A 24823-nucleotide genomic window follows, 5' to 3' on the forward strand; every position below is an offset into this window, starting at 1 on the left:
GCTCTGTGCACAAAGCAAAAGCGCGTACAGGTACGCACTGTGCTTAACTCAGAGGGTGTGTACTTCTCCCAAAACTATGAAAAATAAAAACTAACTCAAAATCAACTAAATCACCCAATCCCACAATCATCAAGCCAAAAACAGAAACAAAAAATACAGTTTCTCAGGTCAAAGTATAAAGAAGGAAAACAATCAAGTCCCCAGTGGAGTCGCCATTTTGTCACACGGAATAAGTCGATCTTGCGGACAAGATAGACCTTCCTAGAATCTAAAGAAGAACTAATGACAAGCAAACCAACCAGACACTACCTTTCTCTAAATATGCTTTAATAAACAATAGAAAACAAGTGTTTTTAGGATCTACCTTAGGTCCAACACTAGCTTGTGGATGCCCTCACTCCTTCGATCCAAATGAGCTCCTTTTCGCGGATCTGCAAACACAAACAAGGCAAACAAATTAAATAGCACCTGAAAAGCCAATTGCATAAAACATATTTAACATGAAATTCAAGGAGTCCATGAAACAAATAACATAAGATACTTATTGAGAAAAATGAGTTTGATTGTATTAATTCAGAAGAAGAAGAACCTTACAACCTTTGCCTTGACGCTGTACAAGCTCCTCCCAGGGTCGAGCAAGAAGTCTCCTCTACTTTGACAAGTTTCACTCACTCCCCAATGAAACCAAAAAGGTATGTGATCTCTCCTCTTTAGGCTTAACTAGGAAGTCTTGATTTCACCAGCATTTACCCTAAAAAATGTTCAGCTTCTAACCTCCTTAGCAACCAGCCCAATGCCTGTATTTATAGTGCAATGGAGGGAGGTTACTAGGTCCTCCTTCAAAGGGATAAAGCCCTCCTTCAAAGGGATAGCTCCTCTCATCAAGGGATTAGCTCCTTCTCTTTTGGGATGCATGAACCACCTCAGAGCGAACAATCCACGTCAAAATTCCTTCTAGAAACCTCTAGAATTAACCAAAAGAGAGTTTTTTAAGATAAAACTTGCGCCTTTTGACTTTCACAGGGGTTCGCACCTACCCTGTTAGGGACAGAGCGGGTAGGTACACAAGTTTTATACACAGAAGGTGCAGGACCGCAGGTGACCATGAGAGAAAGTGCAGAACCAGAGTTACATTGGTTTTTAATTTCTTTCTCTCATTTCCAAAGCTTGATTTGAAGAGCTGAGGTCTGAGACTTGCTTAGGAGGACAGTACAAGTAATGATAGACCCATACTGACTGCAAATAATCATGATGACGATATTTTTGTGTAACACCTGGGTCAGGCCCCACTGAGCTAACAGAGTCCAGAATATGATTGATAAATATGGATTAGGATCACTCAAGATCCTCTTTTGGAACTGTCATGATTTACCATGGCATAAAGGTCCTATGTTAACTTGGATCCCGAGTGATTTTGACCATATTTTTCTACTTGAAACTTGGGAGCATGTCAAATCTAGGGTTCCTCACCTTAACAGATTCATTCTTTGGCATACTTGGAACAAGAAATCCTCTTGAAGGGGTCTTGGTGGTGTAGCCTATTATATTAAGAACATTTTTTCTTCTCACATCTAGCTTCATACTATCTACCCCTTCAATCAGTACATTTGGATCGATATCTTTGATTCTTCCTCTAATAGGATTTTTCTTGGAATCTTCCATTTCAATCCTATTAACTCTACCTCCTATAAGAAAAACAACTTAGATAATAATTTTCCTTTCACTACCTTAGAAAAAGAAATTCACAACGTGAGGAATGAAGGTAATATCTTTTTTCTTGGGGACTTCAATGCTAAAACTGCTACCAACCAACCTCTTATGTTAAGTAACCACTGTAACCCTAACTCCTTGTTGCTTGACGAAGATGATGAGTTAAATAATAGATTAAAGAGGACATCTAAAGACAAAATCGAGAACTTATTTGGCACAGAGCTCCTGAAGCTTTGTAGTTCCCAATACCTGATTATCTGTAATGGTATCAGCAAGTGGCCTTTCTCTGGCTAGATGACCCGTTTGCATGGGTTGGGCAGTAATGTTTTGGACTATGCGATTTCGGTCTCCCATGTCCTTAACCATATTACCAAATTTGAGCTTCTTAAATATTTCGAGCCTCACTTTGACCACAAAACATTTTATTTAACTTTAAATCTTGTTATGCATACTAGCCACATACAGGATACTAGTGAAATCCAAAGCCACACTTGTTTCAATCAAAGTAATATAGACCTTTTCCTAAAGGAGTTAAAAATGGATTTAGGTTCCATGGCTTATAATAACAATATTGATCAAATTTAACACAATTTTACTACTACCCTTTCACTACCAATAACAAGTTCTCTACTGAGGTTTCATATAAGAAGACTAATAGAACTTCCAACCCTTGGTATGAAAGAGACTATAAAAGTGCCAGGAAAACTATTCAAGACAAACTTAATGAAATTGGAAAGCTCCAAAATATTAGTATATACAAATTCCTCATTAAAGAGAAGAAGTGTTATATATTAGTAAGAGATAAGAGCATCTTCTTCACCTTTCTAAAGTTGTGCCTAGAAAGTTTTGGCGAAATGTACTTATTTGTAAATATAAATATAATCATTCAATCCCCTTAGAAAAGTGGGACATCTATCTTAAGAATTTTTATGACTCCCCAGACACCAATGACAACATCATTATCACTCCTATTAAGGAAGATATATTTTGTCTTGAGGATGTTGAGTCTAGGATTAATTAGATCGCTAGTGCGAAAGTTAAAGATATTGAAGGATACCAAGATAAGATCTTAAAGTTGGGAAGATATATCCACATTCCTCATATCCATATGCTTCTCAATTTGGCTATAAAGCATCACTCCCCAAGCCTTGGATGCAAAGCCTTATTGTGCCTATCTTTCAAAATGGGGACAAAATTGTTCCCTCTAACTACAAGACCATTATGATTAGCCACATCTTAGCCAAGCTTTATGGTCTCATATTAGATAAGAATATTAGCCATTGGATTGAAAGCCATGACAAAAGAGCTAAAGGGAAAGCTGATTTTATGATATACCACTCGACTATCGACCATCTTGTCACCCTCACGATCATTGTCGAAGAATGTCACAATAGTAAAGTTGATCTCTTTTGTTGCTTTGTGGACTTTAGAAAATCATTTGACATTGTTCCTTGGGATAATATTTGTAAAAGACTTGATGAGATAATGATTCCTCCTTATTTTCCCAGATGCGGGTGGCACCATCACCCTTAATGCCTCACATGCAGAGAATTAAAGCCCGGTACTGCCAGCTGCAAAGCAGCGTGGCTTCCCGAGACTTAATCTTATGCGAGCAGGGGGAAGGTATTAATGCATGATCGGTTAGCAGATCTGTATTAATGGATTGCGTTGATCATCGCAACATTCTCTCAGTTATAATCATGCTGCTCCTTAGTGGTTTTATCATGCATTATGCTAAGTCGCTTGGCAAGGGAATCTAGTTAGCGGAGGCTGTTGGTGATGGACTGATTTTGGTTCACCGCCGTGAGCTCCAGGCCAACATTATCAAGGGTAAGTTCTCCCCTATTCTGGATTTATGCATTGGTTGTATTGTGTTGTCGTCTGTAAGTTCTGTTGGGCATCCCTCTCACCTCAATCGACTCTGTTCTGTCGTCTCTCCTGTTTATAATTTCTCTGCGCCCTACCATCTCTCTGTCATTATGGTTCATTCGGGAAAGAGGCATTGTTTAGGGGGGCGTCGTGGCAGCCGCTTACATCCCCCGGCCCGTCACGCTATGAAACTGCGCCGGAACCCTTCAATCCCCCCTCGTCCACGAAGTTGTGCCATCTTTAAGCTCTGGTCGTAAGCCTATTCCGAACAGTGCCTTTCAAACCACGTACTTTAAATTTCAAAGTAATTTGAACAGGCCCCTTATTACTGCTAACATCACCATTATTCTTTCGAAAGAGGAAAATCAGGTTTCCCCTCTGGCCTGCATTGCTCCTGATCCTTCCCAAAGCAGTGAACATTCCACGGACAAAGACAGCCTGGAGAATTGGAAAAATGAGAAGTCTGCACAGGAGGAATTTCTCAAAAATATTCCTCCCCTTGAAGATACAGGACCTGCTACTGAGGAAGGGACTCAAGGTGAAGCAAGCCATTCCATAGCTATCCCTGGCAGCGATTTGGGCAGCAATGAAGGTCGGAGAACCAGAGATGCAAGTATGGCTGAGGAGAAGAATCATGGCACGGTAAAGGAGGGGTAGCGCCACCTGGGACTGCCTCTTTATTTTTTGTTTTGGCTACTATTTCAGGCTCACAGTCAGGGTTCAGCACTCATAACCTACTGGTTTAGGCTTCCAGCTGGGGATTTGGTGATACATTTTGTGCTGGTTTGCATTGATTTTCTTTTTCTGTGGCTCAGTTCTCTTTCTCGGCTAAACATGTCACTCTCTATGTCTTTTATCTAGTTTCTTGATCTTTGTAACTGGTCTCCCCAGCTTCTGTTTGTAAGGGGGCAGTTCTGTTCTGTTGAGCGCTCTCAAACTATGTCTCCTAAGGCCTCGACACTATGTAAAAATATTTTTCCTTACAGTTAATAGAATTTAGTATTTGCAGAGAAAAAAAATGATTCCTCCTTAGTTGAATATTTTTTTGATTTGCCTCTATGAGATGGTTTTTCCAAGCTTAAGACCAATGAGGAGTGATCTAAAGATATTAAATGTAATATCGAGGTTAAGCAAGGGTGTCACCTTTCCCCTACCCTTTTTTGTTTTTACATCGATAAGCTAGAGGAGTGTTTGAATATCGCAGGGTGCAAGGGGGGCAAGCTTGATTGTATTATCATTACTCTTCTCCTCTACGTTGATGATATCATTCTTCTTGCTAGAAGTCATGAGGACTTGGACAAGCAACTTAAGACTCTTCATGAATATTGCTCTAAGATGGGTATGACAGTTAATACTGAGAATACTAAAATCATGATAATTAAATCCAAAAGGATCACCCATGGAGATTTCATCTATGATAAAAATTGCTTGGTACAGTTTCTTCTTATAAATATTTGGATGTTGATATTCCATATTAGCTCAACTAGAATTAGAACACTAAGAAAAGGATTACTAAAGAATGGAAAGCTTACTATGAACTTGAAAACAATTGTAAGGTTGTCAATATTTGTAGTTGTCGTAAAAAAGGTTCCTCTCTGAGACCCTCATCACCACTATCCTATATGGTTGTGAAGTTTGGAGTTGCAGTATATCTAGAGAGTCATGGAGAAAGATTGAGATGATTTAAAAGAAATTCATAACCTACAATTTCAAGATCAAGGGAAATACCAACTATCCTACCCTCCTGATCTAATCTAGCCTCTCCCATATTGAAAGTAGGTTTATGTTTAAGTATTTAATGTATAATTAAAAGCTCTACAATATAGAACCCAAGAGGCTTCCTAAAATTGTTTCTAACTTTAGTCAAAATCCCCACCTTCGCCTCAAGCATGGGTGACATAAGGATGTCCACTCTTGGCTCAACCATTAGGGGATAAATGAGGATATCATCGTGGGAAGCAAGGATAGTGTCAAAGCTACTATGACCCCCAAATTTAAGGATAAACAATGGGATGATAAGGAGATGGAGGGTAAAAGGAAGGTAAGATATTATAAGGAGGTGATCAACCCCACCCTTGAGAACCACCCTTGAAGAAAAAGTTGAACATCACTAAGATTAGAACTAATTATTATGAGCTTCGAAGTGAAACCGTGTGATGGTCTACTCCCAAGACGCCCTAGGACAATAGAATTTGTCAGCTTTGTGATAATAAGAGGGTGGAGGATGAAAAACACTTTCTTTTGGATTGTCAATTGCTTACTCACATCCGCTCTCACTTCCCGAACATGTGTCGCACTCCCAATCTTCTTGACTTGTTAAGTCAACCCAACTATAGTGATCTTGCTGCACTTTTTTTCCTTTCTTTTGAGGATAGAAATAAGATTCTAGAATTACAATTAGATTTTTCCTCTTCTTAAGGTTTGATAGATCACATTGGTCATAGTGGACAATAATAATCATCATCAATATTAATATAATTATGGTTAATTTAACAATAAATAAAATAAAATATTATTGCCCCAAGAGGTGCTACACAACCGAGTACATGAGGTGTTCTACAACCGAGTACATGAGGGAGATGTTGTCACATAATGTTACATTAAAAAATTAAAATATATGTGTGTGTATGTATGTGGGCTAATATATGTATATGTTAGAGATGTTGTGGGTAAAGTTACTCTTAAAAAAATAATAACTTTACTTTAAAAATCAATGTTGACCATAAATAAAATACTTCAATTTTCACCTTTATTTTAGTATGAGGGATATATGTAATTCCTTCATTGAGCCGAGATTTAATGCCTCTATTACGCTAGAAATGTGTAATGTAATGTAAACATTTCAACTTGGTGAAAAAAAACTAAAAAAGAATGACCCATTGTTTTAAGAATTCATGGTATCAACCCATGGTATTCATGTGGAATATAACCTATTTCACGGTAAATTAAACTAGCCTAGATCGAGCTTAGTTTGATGTTATATTTAGATACATAATTATGTTGTTAAAATTTATCTAATATTTTTTCCTATTTCCATCCACTTTTCGCTAGGTTATATTGGGTAAAATATAATATTATAATATTACATTTTACCCAATATTTCCCTTCAACTCGAAAAGTAAATAAACTCAACTATAAAACTAAAAAGATAAGGGGAAATATTGAGTGAAATGTAAGATTTATTGTGTGCAGGTGGTAATAAATATTTTAAATTGAAAAAAGATTCATCCTAAAGTGATTTATTTAATCAATAAATTATATATAAATATAAATATATATAAATAACTGTTTTTATAAAAAAATATCAAACCACTTAAGTGGAGGGCGCATTTATTTGCACAACAATGAGATATAAATTAAAATTAATGATGATGGGACATTGTTTTAGGATGGTTTGTATTAATTTAAATAATTAATATTATTGTTATTGTTTGTTAAATAAAGTGAATTTAGATTATTTAATTTATTTTGATAAAAAATTCATTTATCATTAATAAAATACTATTATCACAAGGATTACTTGTATACCCTTGTTATAATTTGTATACCCTTTGTTATAATTTAATTCCTCTAAAAATAGCCTTTATCTTCCACCTCTTCCTTCCAAAAAAAATTCAAACTAAAAACATGCTATCACTAGAATGCCCCTTACCATAATTTAGTCCCCCAAGAGCGGAATGCATGGTCAACCCTTAAACCTAACTAATACTAAACCCTATTCAAACCAACTCAGATTAATATATACCTCTCGGTCCGCATGGTCAACCCTTAAACCTAACTATTACTAAACCCTATTCAAACCAACTCAAATTAATATATACCTCTCGGTTTGATATTAATATGTGAGATATCATATTAATATGATGTACTCCTCGTCTAAAATTTCATAGATATCGTTAGGGTTGGCAGGCTCCGGAGGTATTACAGATATAAATGGTAAGATGTGTGGAATCTGACGCGAACATAGATTGATTGCAATGGAGATATCTGAGAGAACCGAAGAAGCCGACAATTCCAAGATCCCTGATGAAGAAACCAACGATTTAGAGAAGGAAGAGGGGATAAACCCAGTTCATGTTTATGATGCGGATGAAGCATCCAACAGTGCAGACACATCACCTAAATATTCTCTGGAACTGCTGTCCAACGTATCTAGCACTATTCTAGAAACAAAGAGCTCGCCAAGACGGAGAGGTAGTAACAGCAAAAACAATAACAGTCCCCCCAACGATGGTAACTCTCTTTGTAGCGATATCACCGCAGAGTCGAAGCCCCACAACTCGAGTTCTGGAAAATGGGAAGCATTGAAAGAAATAATCAGCAGAGACAAAGAGTTGGCGCCCAGACACTTTTTAGTGGTGAGGGCCATAGGAGAAGCGAACTTAGGCGACGTATTCCTAACTCGTTTAGCAGATACATCTACTTATTTTGCAATGAAGGTGATGAACAGAAATCATCTGGAAAGCCTGAACAAACTGCAATGCCTTCTCAACGAATTAGAAATACTGCGAATGTTGGATCATCCGTTTCTGCCTACGTTATACCACTACTTCGAGGATGAAAATTTATCAGCTTTGGTTATGGAGTATTGCCCCGGGGGTGATCTCTTTAGCCTTCGGCAAAAGAAACCTGGCAATCGTTTCTCAGAAAGAGACACACGGTTTGGTTTACTCCTGCTCATTAGGGGGTTTTAGGTTTAGCTGAATTTAAGTATATTGCAGATTGGTTAAATATCCTTCTGCTCATTAGGGTTTTATGTCTGGCTAATTCCATTGCAGATTGGTTAAATATTTTCGGCTTCATTAGGGTTTTATGTTTAGTTGAATTTAACTAAATTATAGTTTGGTTAAATATTCTGAAATGTGATGTACAAAGACGATCTCAATTTTGAGGTTACTTTTGTCTATCAAATTTGGAATATTTATGGTTAAGAAATAGATTTGACCTAGCTTCCATCAGTCATGATATTTAAAATGTTTCTGGTTAGGGAAGATATTTGAGATATATAAAATTGTAACGATTAGAGATTTCATGTATGGTAAGGTTTAAAAATTTTAGAATATCTGAAATCTATTTTCTTGGAATTGAAATCAGATTTCTTTGTGCACAACAGATTTTATGCTTCAGAGGTTCTTTCAGCATTGGAGTATCTCCACTTGATGAGAATTGTGTACAGAGACCTGAAGCCAGAAAATATTTTGATAAAAGAGGACGGCCATATCATGCTCACAGATTTCTATTCATCATTTATAGCAGATGCGGGTTCCACAGAACTCAACGCAGTAAAGCAAGATAAGGCAGCACAGAAACTCAAGTCTACAAGCAGTGGTTTGTCTGGTATCGAAATGAGTAGCAAACTAGAAACTATGTTTTCATATCTGCGTCGATCAAAATTCTCCAAGAAAAAGAAGCTGCGGAATGTTAAGTCAGCTCAATATCTGAACACATCAATTCCAGAGCTAATTCATTCCGAACCTACCGGTGACCGTTCCATGTCAATTGTGGGAACTTATGAGTATCTGGCTCCTGAGATGATCGAAGGCAAAAGGTATGGAAGTAGTGTGGACTGGTGGGCTTTCGGAATATTTATATACGAACTTCTATTTGGAAGGACGCCCTTCAGGGGACCTGGTGATTTTGAGAAACCTATTAAGTTTCCTGAATCAATACAGGTAAGCTCAGCTGCAAAGGATTTGATCAAACGTTTGCTGGTAAAAGATCCAAAGCTACGGCTGGCATATAATGGAGGGGCATCTGAAATTAAACAGCATCCATTTTTTCATGGTACAAATTGGGCACTGCTCTGTTATTCTAATCCTCCTCCAGTAATTCCTGGGCCACTTTACTGTCACCACGATGGTTTGGTGGACCAACAGACTTTACCCAATTTTGTTAAATAATGTTGTTCAGTTCTGTACATAGAATCTCTAGAGTTGCATGAAAATATTTAATTCGGATGTATTCTTCAAAGTGAGTCTGTTCCATATTTGAGTGACCTGATTTTGGAGATTCTGTTTATTTGTGGTTTAAAGGTTTTATTATTTTATGGTTTAGCATGATGAACTAAATTGCCTCGAGAGAAACGCCGAGGAATAAATATACTAATGTAATGAAAAATGTATCAAAATATAATAAATATAGATACATAACGCGTTTTTTTTTTATAGTTTTATTAAAAACAATTTTTTTAATTCATGATTGTAAAATTGTTTAATTTTATTTAAGACGTAAGTCAATAAATAGTTTTAAGAAGATTATTTTTAGTTTTAATAATAGTGAATATGAAAGCACACCCTAAGCAGTACGTTTCCTCCGTTTTATTACAGTTTTAATAATTGATTTTTAAAAAATATTTGAAAAGAATATATAATAGTTCAGTTTTATTTTTTTATATTTTATTTTTTTATATATATTTTTTAAGTCAATTTTATTGCAAATCACATAAATATAAACATGGGATGTCAAGATAGCATATTATTCAATCTTTTGAATATTATTAAGGTGTTCTCTAAATATTATATGTTTTTTTTTTGGGTGAATTTGTTTTGAGAAATATGATTTTTGTTGTTTAAAATGGGATATTGAGTTTATATATACATTTAAGAATTGAAAAATCTATGGGCTCTAGGATTATGAGAATTTCATAACTTAAATGTGATTTCAATAAATCTTTGCAAAATTCTAATTATAGAATATAAACCATAAAACTTCTCAAACTAATTTCCAAAAACTATAACAAATAGAATACAAATTATATTACTATTCTCTTAATTTTACTAATTATACATCATGATTCATAAGTTTAAATATTCATATAAAATTTTATATCTTTGGATAACCATTTATTGTGGAAGATAATAAAATTGATGTAGAATTATATGACTTAGAAATTTTGTATTAGATAATTAAATAGAGTGAATATTACTAATATTATTTAATTATTTAGTAATACAATAAATATTATTAAAAAATTCTGATTATTAAATTGAATAAAAACTTATATTTTAAAAAACTGTATTTTTTTAAAGAATAAATTAAAATATATATTGTTTTTTCAAATTATAAAAGAATAATTAAAAAAAATACCATACCAACCAATTATGCCAAATTTTTATATTTTAATAGTCACATTACATATGGAAGGATACATGGTATGCAACAAGTTAACAATTCCTTTGGAAGAAGATTAGCCACATGATTAAATTCTCACTGAATATATGAAATAGAAACCTCATCAAAACACCCCTATAGTTCATATATTTAGCATTTTTATAATTGAAGAAAAAATATTCCAACACCACCATCCCATTAAATCAATCTACAATGACTCTATAGTGACTATTTCAAGAGCCTTTTGATGCGGGAGCATTCAGTCCAAAAGGGAAATTATTGTACATAATAGACATAGGGGTCATGAAATCATGGAATTAGTTTCCTAAATTCCAAGTTACTTTAATATTTAGGCTTTTATTAGATATTTTCAAAATAAATGAGGAAATAGGAATTAAGGAGAGCTTTTAGGCATAAAGGAATGGATGTGGATCATAAGGAAGCTTTTCTATTTTAGAACAGTGAAAAAGGAATGGATGTGGATCATAAGGAAGCTTTTCTATTTTATAACAGTGAAAAAGACGAAATAAAGCTGAAAAGATGCTTTTGCCATATGTATGCATTGCATGTAGAGTCTTAGAGCTTTAGTTGAGTGATTTTAGGATTTTTAGATCATGCTAAGTTTAATAAATTATGGAGCTCAAAGGCATTGAGAAGGGATGGGAGTAAGGAGTGTGTGTGAGGAGTGAGCAAGGATTCTCCTTGGAAGCCTTCGGGCAGTTTGTAAAAGGGCCATAGATTTGTATATCTGGCCATGAATGTAAAGCTCTTGTGAATGTTTGTTTTTATATACATATGATTATGCCGAATTTGACTTTGTATGGATATGCTTGTGTTTAACCAATTCTAAGATATGGCTCTGCACATGGTGGCTGAAACTGATGTTATATAACATTGAATTTGCATGAAGTGATAATGGTTCTTAATTTTAATGCGCCATTGTGTGTGTGCTAGTCATCGAAGGCTCCTTTCCTTTAATTCACATGTTGATTGCTTTGACTCTTATTCTATTGTGGCGCACATGTATGTTGGTTAATTCACGTGTTGATTGCTTTCGTTAAGTTGCTGTTGTATATTTGGGGACAGTATAGCTTTATGCAGGTGGGTTTTTCTGAAGATGTGCCATCGAGAGTTGAATCCTTCGTGTGACAAACATTCATCGGTTGCAGAGTAACCTTTGATAACAGGTTTGAACGCATCGAAGTTTAAAGTTTTAACCATTTCGGTTGGGGATCATGTCAGCGCCAAAGATTGTCTGATAGGCGAGCCACAGCGTAACAAAGTTCCAGAATCTAAGGAGCGATTTAATAGAAATTACAACCTGTATGTGTCACCAGACCCGTCATGCAGAGGTGGATCGTCAAATAGCGAACCCGTGGAAGTATTAACGACTGCATATGAGACTAAAAACTGAGGAGGAACGAAAGTCATTGTTTGAGCCATCGTGAACAGCTGAACTGGTCATGTATTAGAAGGCAACATCTAATTGTATCGGGTCTGTTAGGAAGCCATGGTTTGAGCCACTGCCGAGTTATATCTGCGTCGATTGGAGGGAGCAGAGGCATGTATATTATTTATCAATGGTAAGCCGATGCATATATATACCAATGCTACATATTTTGTTAGAATAAAAGTCCAGCCTATGTAACTGACGCCGATATCAAAGAGGAAGGGAGAATGTGCTGTGGCGTATATAACATGAATGTACATATAGATTGTGTGCATAAGTTCACAAATTATATGTTCTTTTTAAAGGATTTCATGAAGAGCACTGTATGTTAAACAAGTATGGGTTTTAATGCATTATGTGTTAACCAAGCAGGGTTTTTATAAATCATGAAATTCAACATCAGTGAATGAGTTTTATATGCATGGGTGTTGGAGGATCCTGGTATTTGCGGCCTGGGCTGCATCAGGTGGTATCAGAGCGGGAATACCTTGTTGAAGAAGTTTGTTTTATTGAATGAGTACAGTCGAGAACTGAAGTGTGTTTCTTTGAATGTGTGATGAATGATTTTTTTTTTTTTTTTGATATGCAAACTACACGAGTGAACAGGATTGCAGAAACAAAGGGAGGACGAGATCATGCAAGATCTTAAATGTAAGATGTTTTCCTGATTTGAAATTTGTGAATTGAAGTTTATGGTTGCAGAGAAGTGGCAGTGAACTTGAAGAATCCAATAAGGAATTGGATAAAGAAGACAACTGAAGTGTTCTCAGGAGAGAGAAGGAGATTGCAGAAGCCTAGAGGGAGCAAAGGTGTTGCTCAGGAGAAGGTTCCAGACAAAGGACCGTGCTTACCAAAAGACTAAGTAAGGAGAGCTTAGTGAGGTAAGATTGCAGCCAGGAGGACTAGCTATTGCAGAGGCTTGTTGCAAAGGAGAATCAACAGAGGTTGAAGAAAGTTGCAGATAAGAGAAGCCTGAAAGAGCAGTGGAGAATGCTCGAAAGGTTCCAACAGAGGACTGGTGATTACCAAAAGACCAGATCCGGAGGAAAGGATTGGTGAGGTAAGTGGCAGCAAAAGAATTTGCTGTTGTAGAGGCTGGATGCAACTCATGGGTGAGAAACTCATGGCGGAGAAGATGACTACTGATAGTCATAGCAGAGGTTCAGGAAAAAGCCACGGTAGAGGACATAAGAAAGAGGATGCCAAGGTAAATGGCAAGAATATAAGTCCAGAGGAAGTTGAAATGGAAGAATACATCTGTGAACCAGAACAAGGAGAATTTCTAGGAGATAGTGAAGATGAAGGCTTGAAGACTGAAACTTCAAGTAAGACCAAAGGGTCATATATCTTTAAATCTGATAATTTGTGGATGTTTGTAGGTCAAAGACAATTGGCTGATATTGTCATGAAGCAGGAAAAAGACCAGCAGAATCAAAATTCTGTTCTAGAAAAGCAGAAGGTAGATGGGTCTTATATACAGCTGGAGAAGTTGATCATGGAGAATCAGAGAAGAGGTCTGGAGAAATGGCACAGAAATGAGATGACTGCAGGAGTTCGAGAAAGAGAGATTGCAGTAATGAAGGTACAATTGCAGGTACTGGAAGAATGGCTACAAGAGCAGAAAAATCAAAATAGAAAATGGATCTTTCCACTGAAGGGAAAGAGAGTGATTTGGCAACAATTGCAGAGGAAGTTGGGGAAAATTGAGATTGCCTTACTAAAGAAGGAGCTTAGAGTTCTTATGCCAGAGATGGGAATTAAAGATTCCAAATGCAGATTTGTTCGAAAAGAAGCAATGGAAGAAGCAGTCAAGATTGAAAAGTCTCATGATTTAAAAACTAATGAGTTGCGCATGTTTGCAGGTATAGAACAGGAAGATAAACAAGCTTTAGAGTTTGTGCAAGAAGAATTGAACCTGAAGGCTGTTCAGATCGATAATGAGTTAGCAAGATCTGAAAAGCAGATGGGGAAGGAGTCTAATCAGGATGTTGATGCAGAAAGAGAAGAAGCAACTGATGATTGGTCAACCACTAGTGGAGGTATGGAAAATCATGTGAAATTTCCAAGGTCTACTCCTAATGAAGTTGTTGAATTGTATAGGAAACTAGATCTCCAGAGAAGAGAGTTGGAGAGACAGAGAACTTATTGGATGAAGAAACAAGGGAAGAGAGTCTTTATGAATGACAGTCATAAAGTAGGAGATGGTAAGAAGGAAGGAATAGCTAACAGTCTCATGGTGAGGGTAAATCAGCATACTAATGTGATGATAGAGAAGTGGGAAAAGAACTCAGAGCAGCGTATTGAGGAGAAAGCTAATGAAGATTTCTTGAGTCCTGAAAAAGACTTGGAACTACAGAGAGAAAACTTGGTAACTGAATCAGCAAGTGAGACCAGTGAGCCCTGTGATTTTAATGCTGACAATTTGATTGTGTTTATAGGTAATAAAGAAGAAAGTCCATCATTTGGAATTGTCTTGAGGGAAGAAGACAAAGATTATAATTTACAACATGTTAATGAAATACTTAAGAAGAAGTGGCTGAAAAGTTTGCGAGAGACATCTGAACCAGAGGAAAAAGTTGCAGATGAAATTGCAGGTGACAAGCAAACGAATGTTGCAGGGGGACAGGAAGTTTGGGAGGCAGCAACATTCATAGTGACAGCTAGAGCAACATGTGGAGTGACACTTATGATGGCAGTTGAGACAACACTATCAACAAAAGAGGCACTGATGCCTTATATTTTTTATTCTAACAATTGTTTTGTGAGTACAGGTCTTACTGAAGAAGCTGGAGAAAATCTGCTGGACAAGAAATTGAAATGATGAGGCGAATGATGATGAAGGAATTCCGGAAGAGACCAGCAGCAGTGAAACAAAAGAGAAGCAGCAAGAGGAAGAAAACAGAAGATTGCAAGAGTACAGCTAATGGAGCAAAGCAGCATAAAGTGTGGAGACCTAGAGAAGAACAATAGACAAAAGCAGCGGCAAATGCAAAGTTACAGTACAAGATATGGGATCCAGGCAAACATAAATCTGAACACATGATCAGGAGATCATGAAATTTTTCTACCTTGGGAGTATGATGCGGGAGCATTGAGCCCAAAGGGAAATTATTGTAAATAATAGACATAGGGGTCATGAAATCGTGGAATTAGTTTCCTAAATTCCAAGTTACTTTAATATTTAGGATTTTATTAGATATTTTCAAAATAAATGAGGAAATAGGAATTAAGGAGAGCTTTTAGGCATAAAGGAATGGATGTGGATCATAAGGAAGCTTTTCTATTTTAGAACAGGGAAAAAGAAGGAATAAAGCTGAAAAGATGCTTTTGCCATATGTATGCATTGCATGTAGAGTCTTAGAGCTTTAGTTGAGTGATTTTATGATTTTTAGATCATGCTAAGTTTAATAAATTATGGAGCTCAAAGGGATTGAGAAGGGATGGGTGTAAGGAGTGTGTGTGGGGAGTGAGCAAGGATTCTCCTTGGGAGCCCTCGGGCAGTTTGTAAAAGGGCCATAGATTTGTATATGTGGCCATGAATATAAAGCTCTTGTGAATGTTTGTTTTTATATACATATGAGTATGCTGAATTTGACTTTGTATGGATATGCTTGTGTTTAACCGATTCTAAGATATGGCTCTGCACATGGTGGCTGAAACTGATGTTATATAACATTGAATTTGCATGAAGCGATAATGGTTCTTAATTTTAATGCGCCATTGTGTGTGTGCTAGTCATCGAAGGCTCCTTTCCTTTAATTCACGTGTTGATTGCTTTGACTCTTATTCTACAGTGGCGCACATGTATGCTGGTTAATTCACGTGTTGATTGCTTTCGTTAAGTTGTTGTAGTATATTTGGGACAGTATAGCTTTATGCAGGTGGGTTTTTTCTGAAGATGTGCCACCGAGAGTTGAATCCTTCGTGTGACAAACATCCATCGGTTGCAGAGTAACCTTTGATAACAGGTTTGAACGCATCGAAGTTTAAAGTTTTAACCATTCCGGTTGGGGATCATATCAGCGCCAAAGATTGTGTGATAGGCGAGCCACAGCATAACAAAGTTCCAGAATTTGGGGAGCGATTTAATAGAAATTACAACCTGTATGTATCGCCAGACCCGTCATGCGGAGGTGGATCGTCGAATAGCGAACCCGTGGAAGTATTAACGACTGCATATGAGAATAAAAACTGAGGAGGAACGAAAGTCATTGTTTGAGCCATCGTTGAACAGCGGAACTGGTCACGTATTAGAAGGCGGCATCTAATTGTATCGGGTCTGTTAGGAAGCCCATGGTTTGAGCCATCGCCGAGTTATATCTGCGTCGATTGGAGGGAGCAGAGGCATGTATATTCCTTATCAATGGTAAGCCGATGCATATATATATCGATGCTACATATTTTGTTAGAATAAAAGTCCAGCCTATGTAACTGACGTCGATATCAAAGAGGAAGGGAGAATGTGTTGTGGCTTATATAACATGAATGTACATATAGATTGTGTGCGTAAGTTCACAAATTATATGTTTTTTTTAAAGGATTTCATGAAGAGCACCGTATGTTAAACAAGTATGGGTTTTAATGCATTATGTGTTAACCAAGCAGGGTTTTTATAAATCATGAAATTCAACATCAGTGAATGAGTTTTCTATGCATGGGTGTCGGAGGATCCTGGTATTTGCGGCCTGGGCTGCATCACCTTTATTCTTTGTGAATTAGAGAAGATCGCAAAGTACTTCTAATACTGTTATAGTGTTTTTTTCTCTTATGTGCAAAAATAAGTCACTTAAGTCTCTGGTTGAAAAATAGTCTTAGCAATATAAATTGTTGTTAAATATTGTAGATCTACAACAAATGATAGAAACAAAACCTGCCAAAGCCTTGATCCATGTTATGATCATGGTTAAAAAACAAAATGAAATAGTAATAAATCTGGGTAACTCCAATAATCCAATGGAAACCAAATATATAAAAAAATATATTTTATTAAACAACACATGTGAAGGGAACAAATAAATGTTACGAGTCCCCCTCTATGGGAAGGGTTCTTGGCTATCCTCAAATGTCTTCAGCGGTTTCCATAGGGCCTTTCTCCTCTATAATGTATAAAACCCAAGAAATAAAATGTTTGAGCTAAATAGGAACTCAAATGGAAAAGAAAATGGTGAGGAACAATGATAATATTGTATAAAACCCAACAAATAAAATGTTTGAGCTCAATGGAAACTCAAATGGAAAAGAAAATGATGAGCGACACTCATAATAATCAAAGCTTCACAATGAAAATAATCGAAAGTGAATAATGAATGGAAAACCCTCTTATTTATAACAAAATATTAGGTTATCCATGAATAATGAGAAATACTAAAATATTATTAACCCCATTATAGAATAACCACTTGGCATATTTTGTTATATTTTGCTGGGAGGGAAAAAGTATTTAAAATTTTATTTAGAAATAATAAATAAACAAATGATTTATTTATTATTTCAAGAAATATGGTTAAGGAATAATAAACAAATAATGATTTATTTAATTATTCCTAAGGGATTTAGTCAAACTTGAGAAGGAATAATAATTAATTAGTGATTAATTAATTATTCCTAGAGAAAAATAAGATAATTAATCATTTAGCTCTTTATATTTCAAAACTCGGTCAAATGTGATAAAGAATATTAATTAAACAATGGTTTAACTAATTATTCCTAGAAGATAATTAAATAAATAATGATTTATTTAATTATTCTTCATGGATTTAATTATACATTGCTTAAAAAATGTGGTTTATTAAGTAATTTCTCACAGTGAAAGCAATTTTACTATGGTAAAATTGGACTTACATGGTGTACTTCGACCCGTTTAGTAAATTAAGGCTATATGATCAGTTTTTTGCGATAAGAGAGTGACCCCCAATGTACGAGTGTTAGGAGCAAAACGTATGACCGAAGTATGTTGTAAGGACACAATCAGTAGACAATGAAGTGTATTCAAAGAGAGACAGATATAGACTAATGGAGCTGAAGCGAAAGAAGATAGGGAGAGAGGGGGCGAGACCAATGTAAGTCTCCTTTTATGTTGTGGTACCGGATCTCAGTGAGGCAAAGGAGGCGTATCTATACCCGTTGAGATAGCTTAGTATAAATATAATAATATGCCCAGAAACATGAAGCTGAGCAATGAAGTACACGCTAAATGGTACATGACACGCTCACATAAATCAACTAGAAAATAATACAATGTGTCCCATATACATACTACGCCTCGAAGAACATGAGCCCTGTTGAACAGGGAAGGGTTTTGCAAAACTGAATGGATCATTTGAAAGAGACGTGCATGCTATGAACACTGCAATTGGTAGGAACCAAACCCATCACCTCTACAGAATTTCATGTGAGGCTGTAGCATAATATGAAGTCATCCGGGCATGTGGGTGTGTTATTAAACTAGCTCACATATAGGGGCCTAACAAGGTGGCTACTTGAAGGGCCACCCCCTCATGAGGTCTGAAACATCTCACACACACCAGGAAATCATGGGTACAATTTGTTGCATCACTAGACCATCAAGTGTATGAAACAAAAACATGAAACAACCAAGTCAAAGGGAAATAACGAGTCCCTCTACTCGATCCTAGGCACCGAAAAAGGGTGGAATATGGAACCAAGATACACTGTCCTCTAGGCCATTCCTCTGGAATAGATGTGCTGATGTCGACAGAATAGGGACCACCATAGGTGAGGCAGTGAGGATCCTCAACTAAGGAATGAGGGGAAATAGTAATGTGACAGATGGACTGACACTAGGGACAATAGAGAAAATGGGATTGAGGGATGAACAAATGAATTCCCTTGTTAGAGCATAAAGTGCATGGTTGAAGTAGTAGTGACTGACTCGACTCTGGAGGGGATGGGGGATAGTTTGTCTGGAGGCCAAAATGGACAACATAGGATGAACAATATGCAAAGATGGATGGAATACTATGACATAATACAATGGGACGTGAAACAAAATCCATGGATGCAAAGGTGACTCATCGTGGATGCTCGGAACAAGGGTGACTTGATGGTGCTGCCACATAAATAGGCCCAGTGGGGACCATGAAGACATGAGCGAATGATGGTTACTCATGATGAAAATCGACACGTGAGATGAAAAGCACCAAGGGAAGGTGGTCCACATAGTACAAGAGTCGCATATGAATAAATTTGATTATGAGAGGTGACGAAGTGACCCTTCTTGGAAAAATGGCTTCCGAGTGAAGTGTCAAATCATCAAACACTGAGAAAGACCCATTATAATACTCGATGAGGGCATTCGAACGGTGTTGACGGTTCATCAAAATGAGCTACAGTTTTTTCACAATGGGCGAGAGAAAAATTGTGGGTTTTTCTATAAAGGATGTTTTCCCTCCAATTTGCATTTATTTGCTAAGTGATATATCATGAATTTAGAGAGGAGGAAGAGGCTGTAAATATTTTGGAGATCGTAGCGGAAAAACAAAGCGTCGGAATTAGGATCTACGACTTTCAAGGAGGTGGCCTTACTCATCTCTTCAATTCTAGTGGTTTATTTCCTGATTTTTGGCACCCTGCAGCTCCCTGGGAGACCCCTCCTCCTATTCTCAAACGGATCACACTTTTTGGCCCCAGAAATGCAATCTGGCTCACAGGAAATAGGTGAAAACTTGTGAGCTAACACTTTCTGGGCAGAAAAATGTGATTTGGAGCTGAAAAGAATGGTGGTTTGTTGGCGTGTTGGGGGATGTACATTGATCAGTCAAGGCGAGTGTGTTCTTCTCTGAACTATAAAGACATGTGGTGTGTTGTAGGTATGGAAGAGTTGAGAAGCAATTGGCGTGAGCGATATTTAGATACCCTTCGATATGAGATTCAGAGGGATTAGGGGGTTTGATGTGCATTAGCTCACTACGGGGTCCTCAAATTGGTAGTTAAACCATTGATGAGGGCAGACAAGCCCTTGCTATCAAGGATTGTGAGCTATTGGAATCCAGAATAAGAGGTCTTTGTAATGCAGGAGCACAAGATTGAGCTCACATTACAGGATATCTATTTCTTGACCAAACTCCCTCCCTTAGGGGTGGTGGGGGATATACATCTGGCGTTGCCTCGTGGGAGGAATATTACAGAGTTTGTGGAGCTCCATTTTCCACGGGGTGTGCATGTGAAGGGAACGACCATCCCGATTAGTGATCTAGAAAGACTAGAGACACAGGCTGTCACCATAGCAGTGCTATGGGTTTTGGGCAGTCAGGCATTCCACCACATCACCAGTGGGAACATGATGCTGGTTGAGAATGTTTTGGCTAGGACCTAGTATGGGTGGGCCTAGATGATACTATCATTAGTGAAATGACAGCTAAGTCTTTGTAGGAGGCAAGTGAACCGCGACCATGCATTTGGTACACTGTTGTGTGCATTCTTCTTTGAGAAGATACCCACCATCTGTCCTCATGTACATATCCGAGATGGGGGCCCTTAGGAGCCCAGGATGCACTACTAGGGGCAACTACTATGGAGAGGAGGAGGGGGAGTCGGGCAGGTGTTCCGACCCGAATTTTTCACACACTAGGATCAAATGCCCCTCTACATTGACAATTATCCTTATAGCGGGATGAACTATCAGGGTGACCCTGACCTACAAATTCCACCTGGGCGAGCATGGGGACCAGACGGTAAGTGTTAAGTTGTTCTTTTTATGGTGAATTTCATATTTTTATCACATTTATATGGTACTTAGTGTAAAATATGTGGTATGTAGACACAACACTAGTAAAACTGACCAGATATGCAGGACAAGCCGTAGTGCCAGGGACTGCAGATTAGGGAACATCATCATCATGTTAGGGTCGAGAGGATAGTGCGCTACTCTTGACAGGAGTTTCTGAGCGCAGATGGCATGAGTTAGATGATCAATATGTCAATGCCTAAATCTACCTAAGCTGAGAAAGGTAGGATTTAGGACAACATCAAACCATGCTTAACCTGGTAGCTAGCCCTACCAGGCTGGGAGAGGGATTTCTCCTGGTCAATCTCAGCAAAAATATGATCAATGAGGGCTTGAGATGACTGATATAAATACTGATCTTAGGCTAGGTATGTGTGCAAAAGAGTTTGATTGAATAAAATGATGTTTTTGTTGGCTCAAATGGAAAGGCAGATTTTGGGTGCAGGGAATGAGTCTCAGTTTTGCAGAGATCTCAATGGGGCAAGTTAGACAACTGATTTGGCACTTCAAATTGATTGAGATGAAGATATTAGACTGGTGAGGAGTTGAAGAGGGAAAGAAAACTCAGGGATCCTCTTCAAACAGTTGAAAACATCAAAAGCTAAAGCAAACCCTAGGTAGAGCACTGCATTTTCAATGGATTCTACCTTTTCCCTTGTTTGTTTTAGTTAAGAAGAAACAAGATAGATAATGGCATACATAACACATAAGTAAATTAAAAATTACAGAAGAAAGCACTATACCAAGACAAAATGCCACATGAATCCCAAAGAGTGCTACAAACCCTGGTCTCAATTCCTTAACCAAAATGCTGATATGAGTATACAATGAAGCTCCTTGCTTTCTCAAAAGTCCAACCTTCTGCCAAAATCAAACCCCTAAACTATGAAATTCATAAAATATATACATTTTTTCATCCTTTTACTAAGGGATTGAGCTCAACCATTTTTTTCAAAATAGAATCAGTTACATTAAACTTGGGCCGAATTTCTAAAAATAGGTGTTGAAGATGAACTCGTATCTCCTAAAACATAGCATCTGTTACAATATTGAAAGAGGTTTTTGTACATAAGGTCATGTTGGAGAAAAAACTCTCTCAAATTTGGGAAATTCGTTTCTAGTTGCTCACAATATGTCCCACAAAATCATCTCTAAAACAGAAAATCATTAAAAATTTAAATCTATGAAAATGAGCTGTAAAGATCTAGTCACATATCCCAATTCATGACACCTGTGAATAAACTGAAAGATTTTTTTGTTATATGGCTCGTGGTTAACAAAGACCTCCTTGGGTTTTGCGAAATTACTTTCCATCTGTTGTAAAATGGCCCTGCACTAAAATGACTAAAACAGTAAAAATATGAAAAATTTGCTTTGTTTTAATGTAAGCTCCAAATATCACTGTATATCTACCACATAGTAGCACCTGTGCATAAACTAAAGGAGGTTTTTGTTATTTGGTATGTGGTGAAAAAAAACCTCTTTCACTTTTAAAAAATTCCTTACCATTATTTCACAAACTGATTTTGTACTAAACTTGTCATGGTGTGCAGCAACTGACCTCAAAACATGCATAACCAAGAATCACTCATTCATTTCAATCATATCTTCTAACCTGGGAGCCGGTTATGGGAGTGTGATATACCGTTGGAAATATTTTTCCGAGTTTGTTCTGATGGACACACTTGTGACATGTTTTGTGCTGAACATCATGTGCAAAACATCTAACAAAACCAGACATAGTAAGAGCTCATGTTGATCCCTGGTGATAGGCTGCGAAGACTGGAACTAACATCAGCTCCATTGGGGATGGCAGCTCCTTGAAGGTGTCAAGAACATTGTAGACCAAGTGCCTCATCCATTGGGCATGGAGTCAAACAACTGCAAACCCAAAAAAACTCATATGAATCCAAAAACATATACATACTGCAACCTATACATAAACAAATACCAAAAACTAAAATGTTGCCTTAGGTAGCTTATTTATGTAAAAATCTAACCCACTTTGCTGTAAAATTGATAGATCAAGTAATGTTGTAATGCCACATCAACCAATCAAGTAATTGTGACAAGGATGCTACTTGAAAGTGCTTCAACCAGGACACAGATCTAAATACTGACAGCCATACATGCACATAACGAGTCTGGTTATGTAAAAGACAATCTGATTTATCATTCAAACTGAAAAAATACTCCATATATGTGACAATAGGATCAAAGAAACCAGACTCTATTTGCTTCCCTAACTCCTCAACACAGGCCGCCAACTGCAAACTGTCAATGCAAACATCCATGGGCAGCTCTATTGTTTCTTGTTTTGGAGGAGGGGGAGTTTCCAAAAACTTTTTGGGATCTCGGAATTCATATGATTGGATCTGATCATTTAAATACTAAATCTTCTTCTCCAATTTTTCAACAACTACCTCAAAGAAACCAGTTCTAGCTTTAGGAGGAAACTTCAGAGATCTCAAAAATTGAAGCACGACAATGAAAAATACTTCATCAATTTCAATATCCACTAACTGATCTCTAACTTCTTTTAAAGCTTCACAAAACATAGGGTCTCCCACATACCCTACCATTTTATTTTAGTGCATGAACGGATCAGTGAACGCTGGAATCTCTGGATTGAGTTGCAGTCGCCAGGTGAATGTTTCAGCCTTCATATGTGTCTCACTGCTTTCCACCATCAACAATCAAATCTAGCTTGATACATGTACTGGGGCAATTTGCAAGTCAGATGTTTAGTTCATAAGACTAGACTAGAGATTGACTGAAGCAGCTTTTATCTACATTCACTAATGCAAAGCAAGAGTGTTTCGAAGGCTACCTGGCTAACTTCAGGCTCTGTCTGTAGTCTATAAAACAAAGAACACTAACAAACAAATAAACTTTTCTTCCCCAGTATGGTCACCACTATGTTAGTGCCTAAATCTACCTCAGGCTGAGAAAGGTAGGATCTAGGACAACATCAAACCACGCTTAACCTCGTAGCTAGCCATACTAGGTCAGGAGAGGGCTCTCTCCTGGTCAATATCAGCAAAAATATGATCAATGAGGGCTTGAGATGACGGATATAAATACTGATCTTAGGCTAGGTATGTGTGAAAAAGAGTTTGATTGAATAAAATGATGTTTTTGTTGGCTCAAATGGAAAGGCAGATTTTGGGTGTGGGGAATGAGTCTTAGTTTTGCAGAGATCTTAATGGGGCAAGGTAGGCAACTGATTTGGTACTTCAAATTGAATGAGATGGAGATATTAGACAGGTGAGGAGTTGAAGAGGGCAAGAAAACTCAGGGATCCTCTTCAAACAGCTGAAAACATCAAAAGATAAAGCAAACCCTAGGTAGAGCACTGCATTTTCAATGGATTCTACCTTTTCCCTCGTTTGTTTTAGTTAAGAAGAAACAACATAGATAATGGCATACATAAAACATAAGTAAATTCACAATTACAGAAGAAAGCACTATACCAAGACAAAATTCCAAATGAATCCCAAAGAGTGCTGCAAACCCTGGTCTCAATTCCTTAGCCAAAATGCTGATATGAGTATACAATGAAGCTCCTTGCTTTCTCAAAAGTCCAACCTTATGCCCAAATCCAACCCATACACTATGAAATTCATAAAATATATACATTTTCTCATCCTTGTACTAAGGCATTGAGCTCAACCATTTTCTTCAAAATAGAATCAGTTACATTAAAATTGGGTCGAATTTCTGAAAATAGGTGTTGAAGATGAACTCGTATCTCCTAAAACATAGTTCCTGTTACAAAACTGAAAGAAAATTTCGTAGAAAAGGTCATGTTGGAGCAAAAACTTTCTCAAATTTGGGAAATTCGTTTCCAGTTGCTAGCAATCTGTTCCACCAAATCATCTCTAAAACAGAAAATCATTAAAAATTTAAATCTGTGAAAATGAGCTGTAAAGATCTAG

The 24823-nt window shown here is 37.1% G+C and overlaps 1 protein-coding gene across 1 annotated transcript; it reads left to right on the top strand.

Moving 5' to 3' along the window:
• Positions 1-7556: 7556 nt before the first annotated feature.
• Positions 7557-20474, top strand: LOC149146498 (uncharacterized). Its single transcript, XM_089452783.1, has 6 exons — positions 7557-8239; positions 8693-9404; positions 13554-13712; positions 13827-14178; positions 14578-14768; positions 20175-20474. Exons 1-6 carry the CDS (start codon positions 7557-7559, stop codon positions 20472-20474), a joined length of 2397 nt encoding a protein of 798 aa, XP_089308909.1.
• The last annotated feature ends 4349 nt before the right edge of the window (positions 20475-24823 follow it).

Source organism: Pinus tabuliformis, chromosome X (assembly GCF_031772625.1).
Source record: "Pinus tabuliformis cultivar Carrire ecotype Pingquan chromosome X, CPIR1, whole genome shotgun sequence".
Classification (NCBI taxonomy): Eukaryota; Viridiplantae; Streptophyta; class Pinopsida; order Pinales; family Pinaceae; genus Pinus; species Pinus tabuliformis.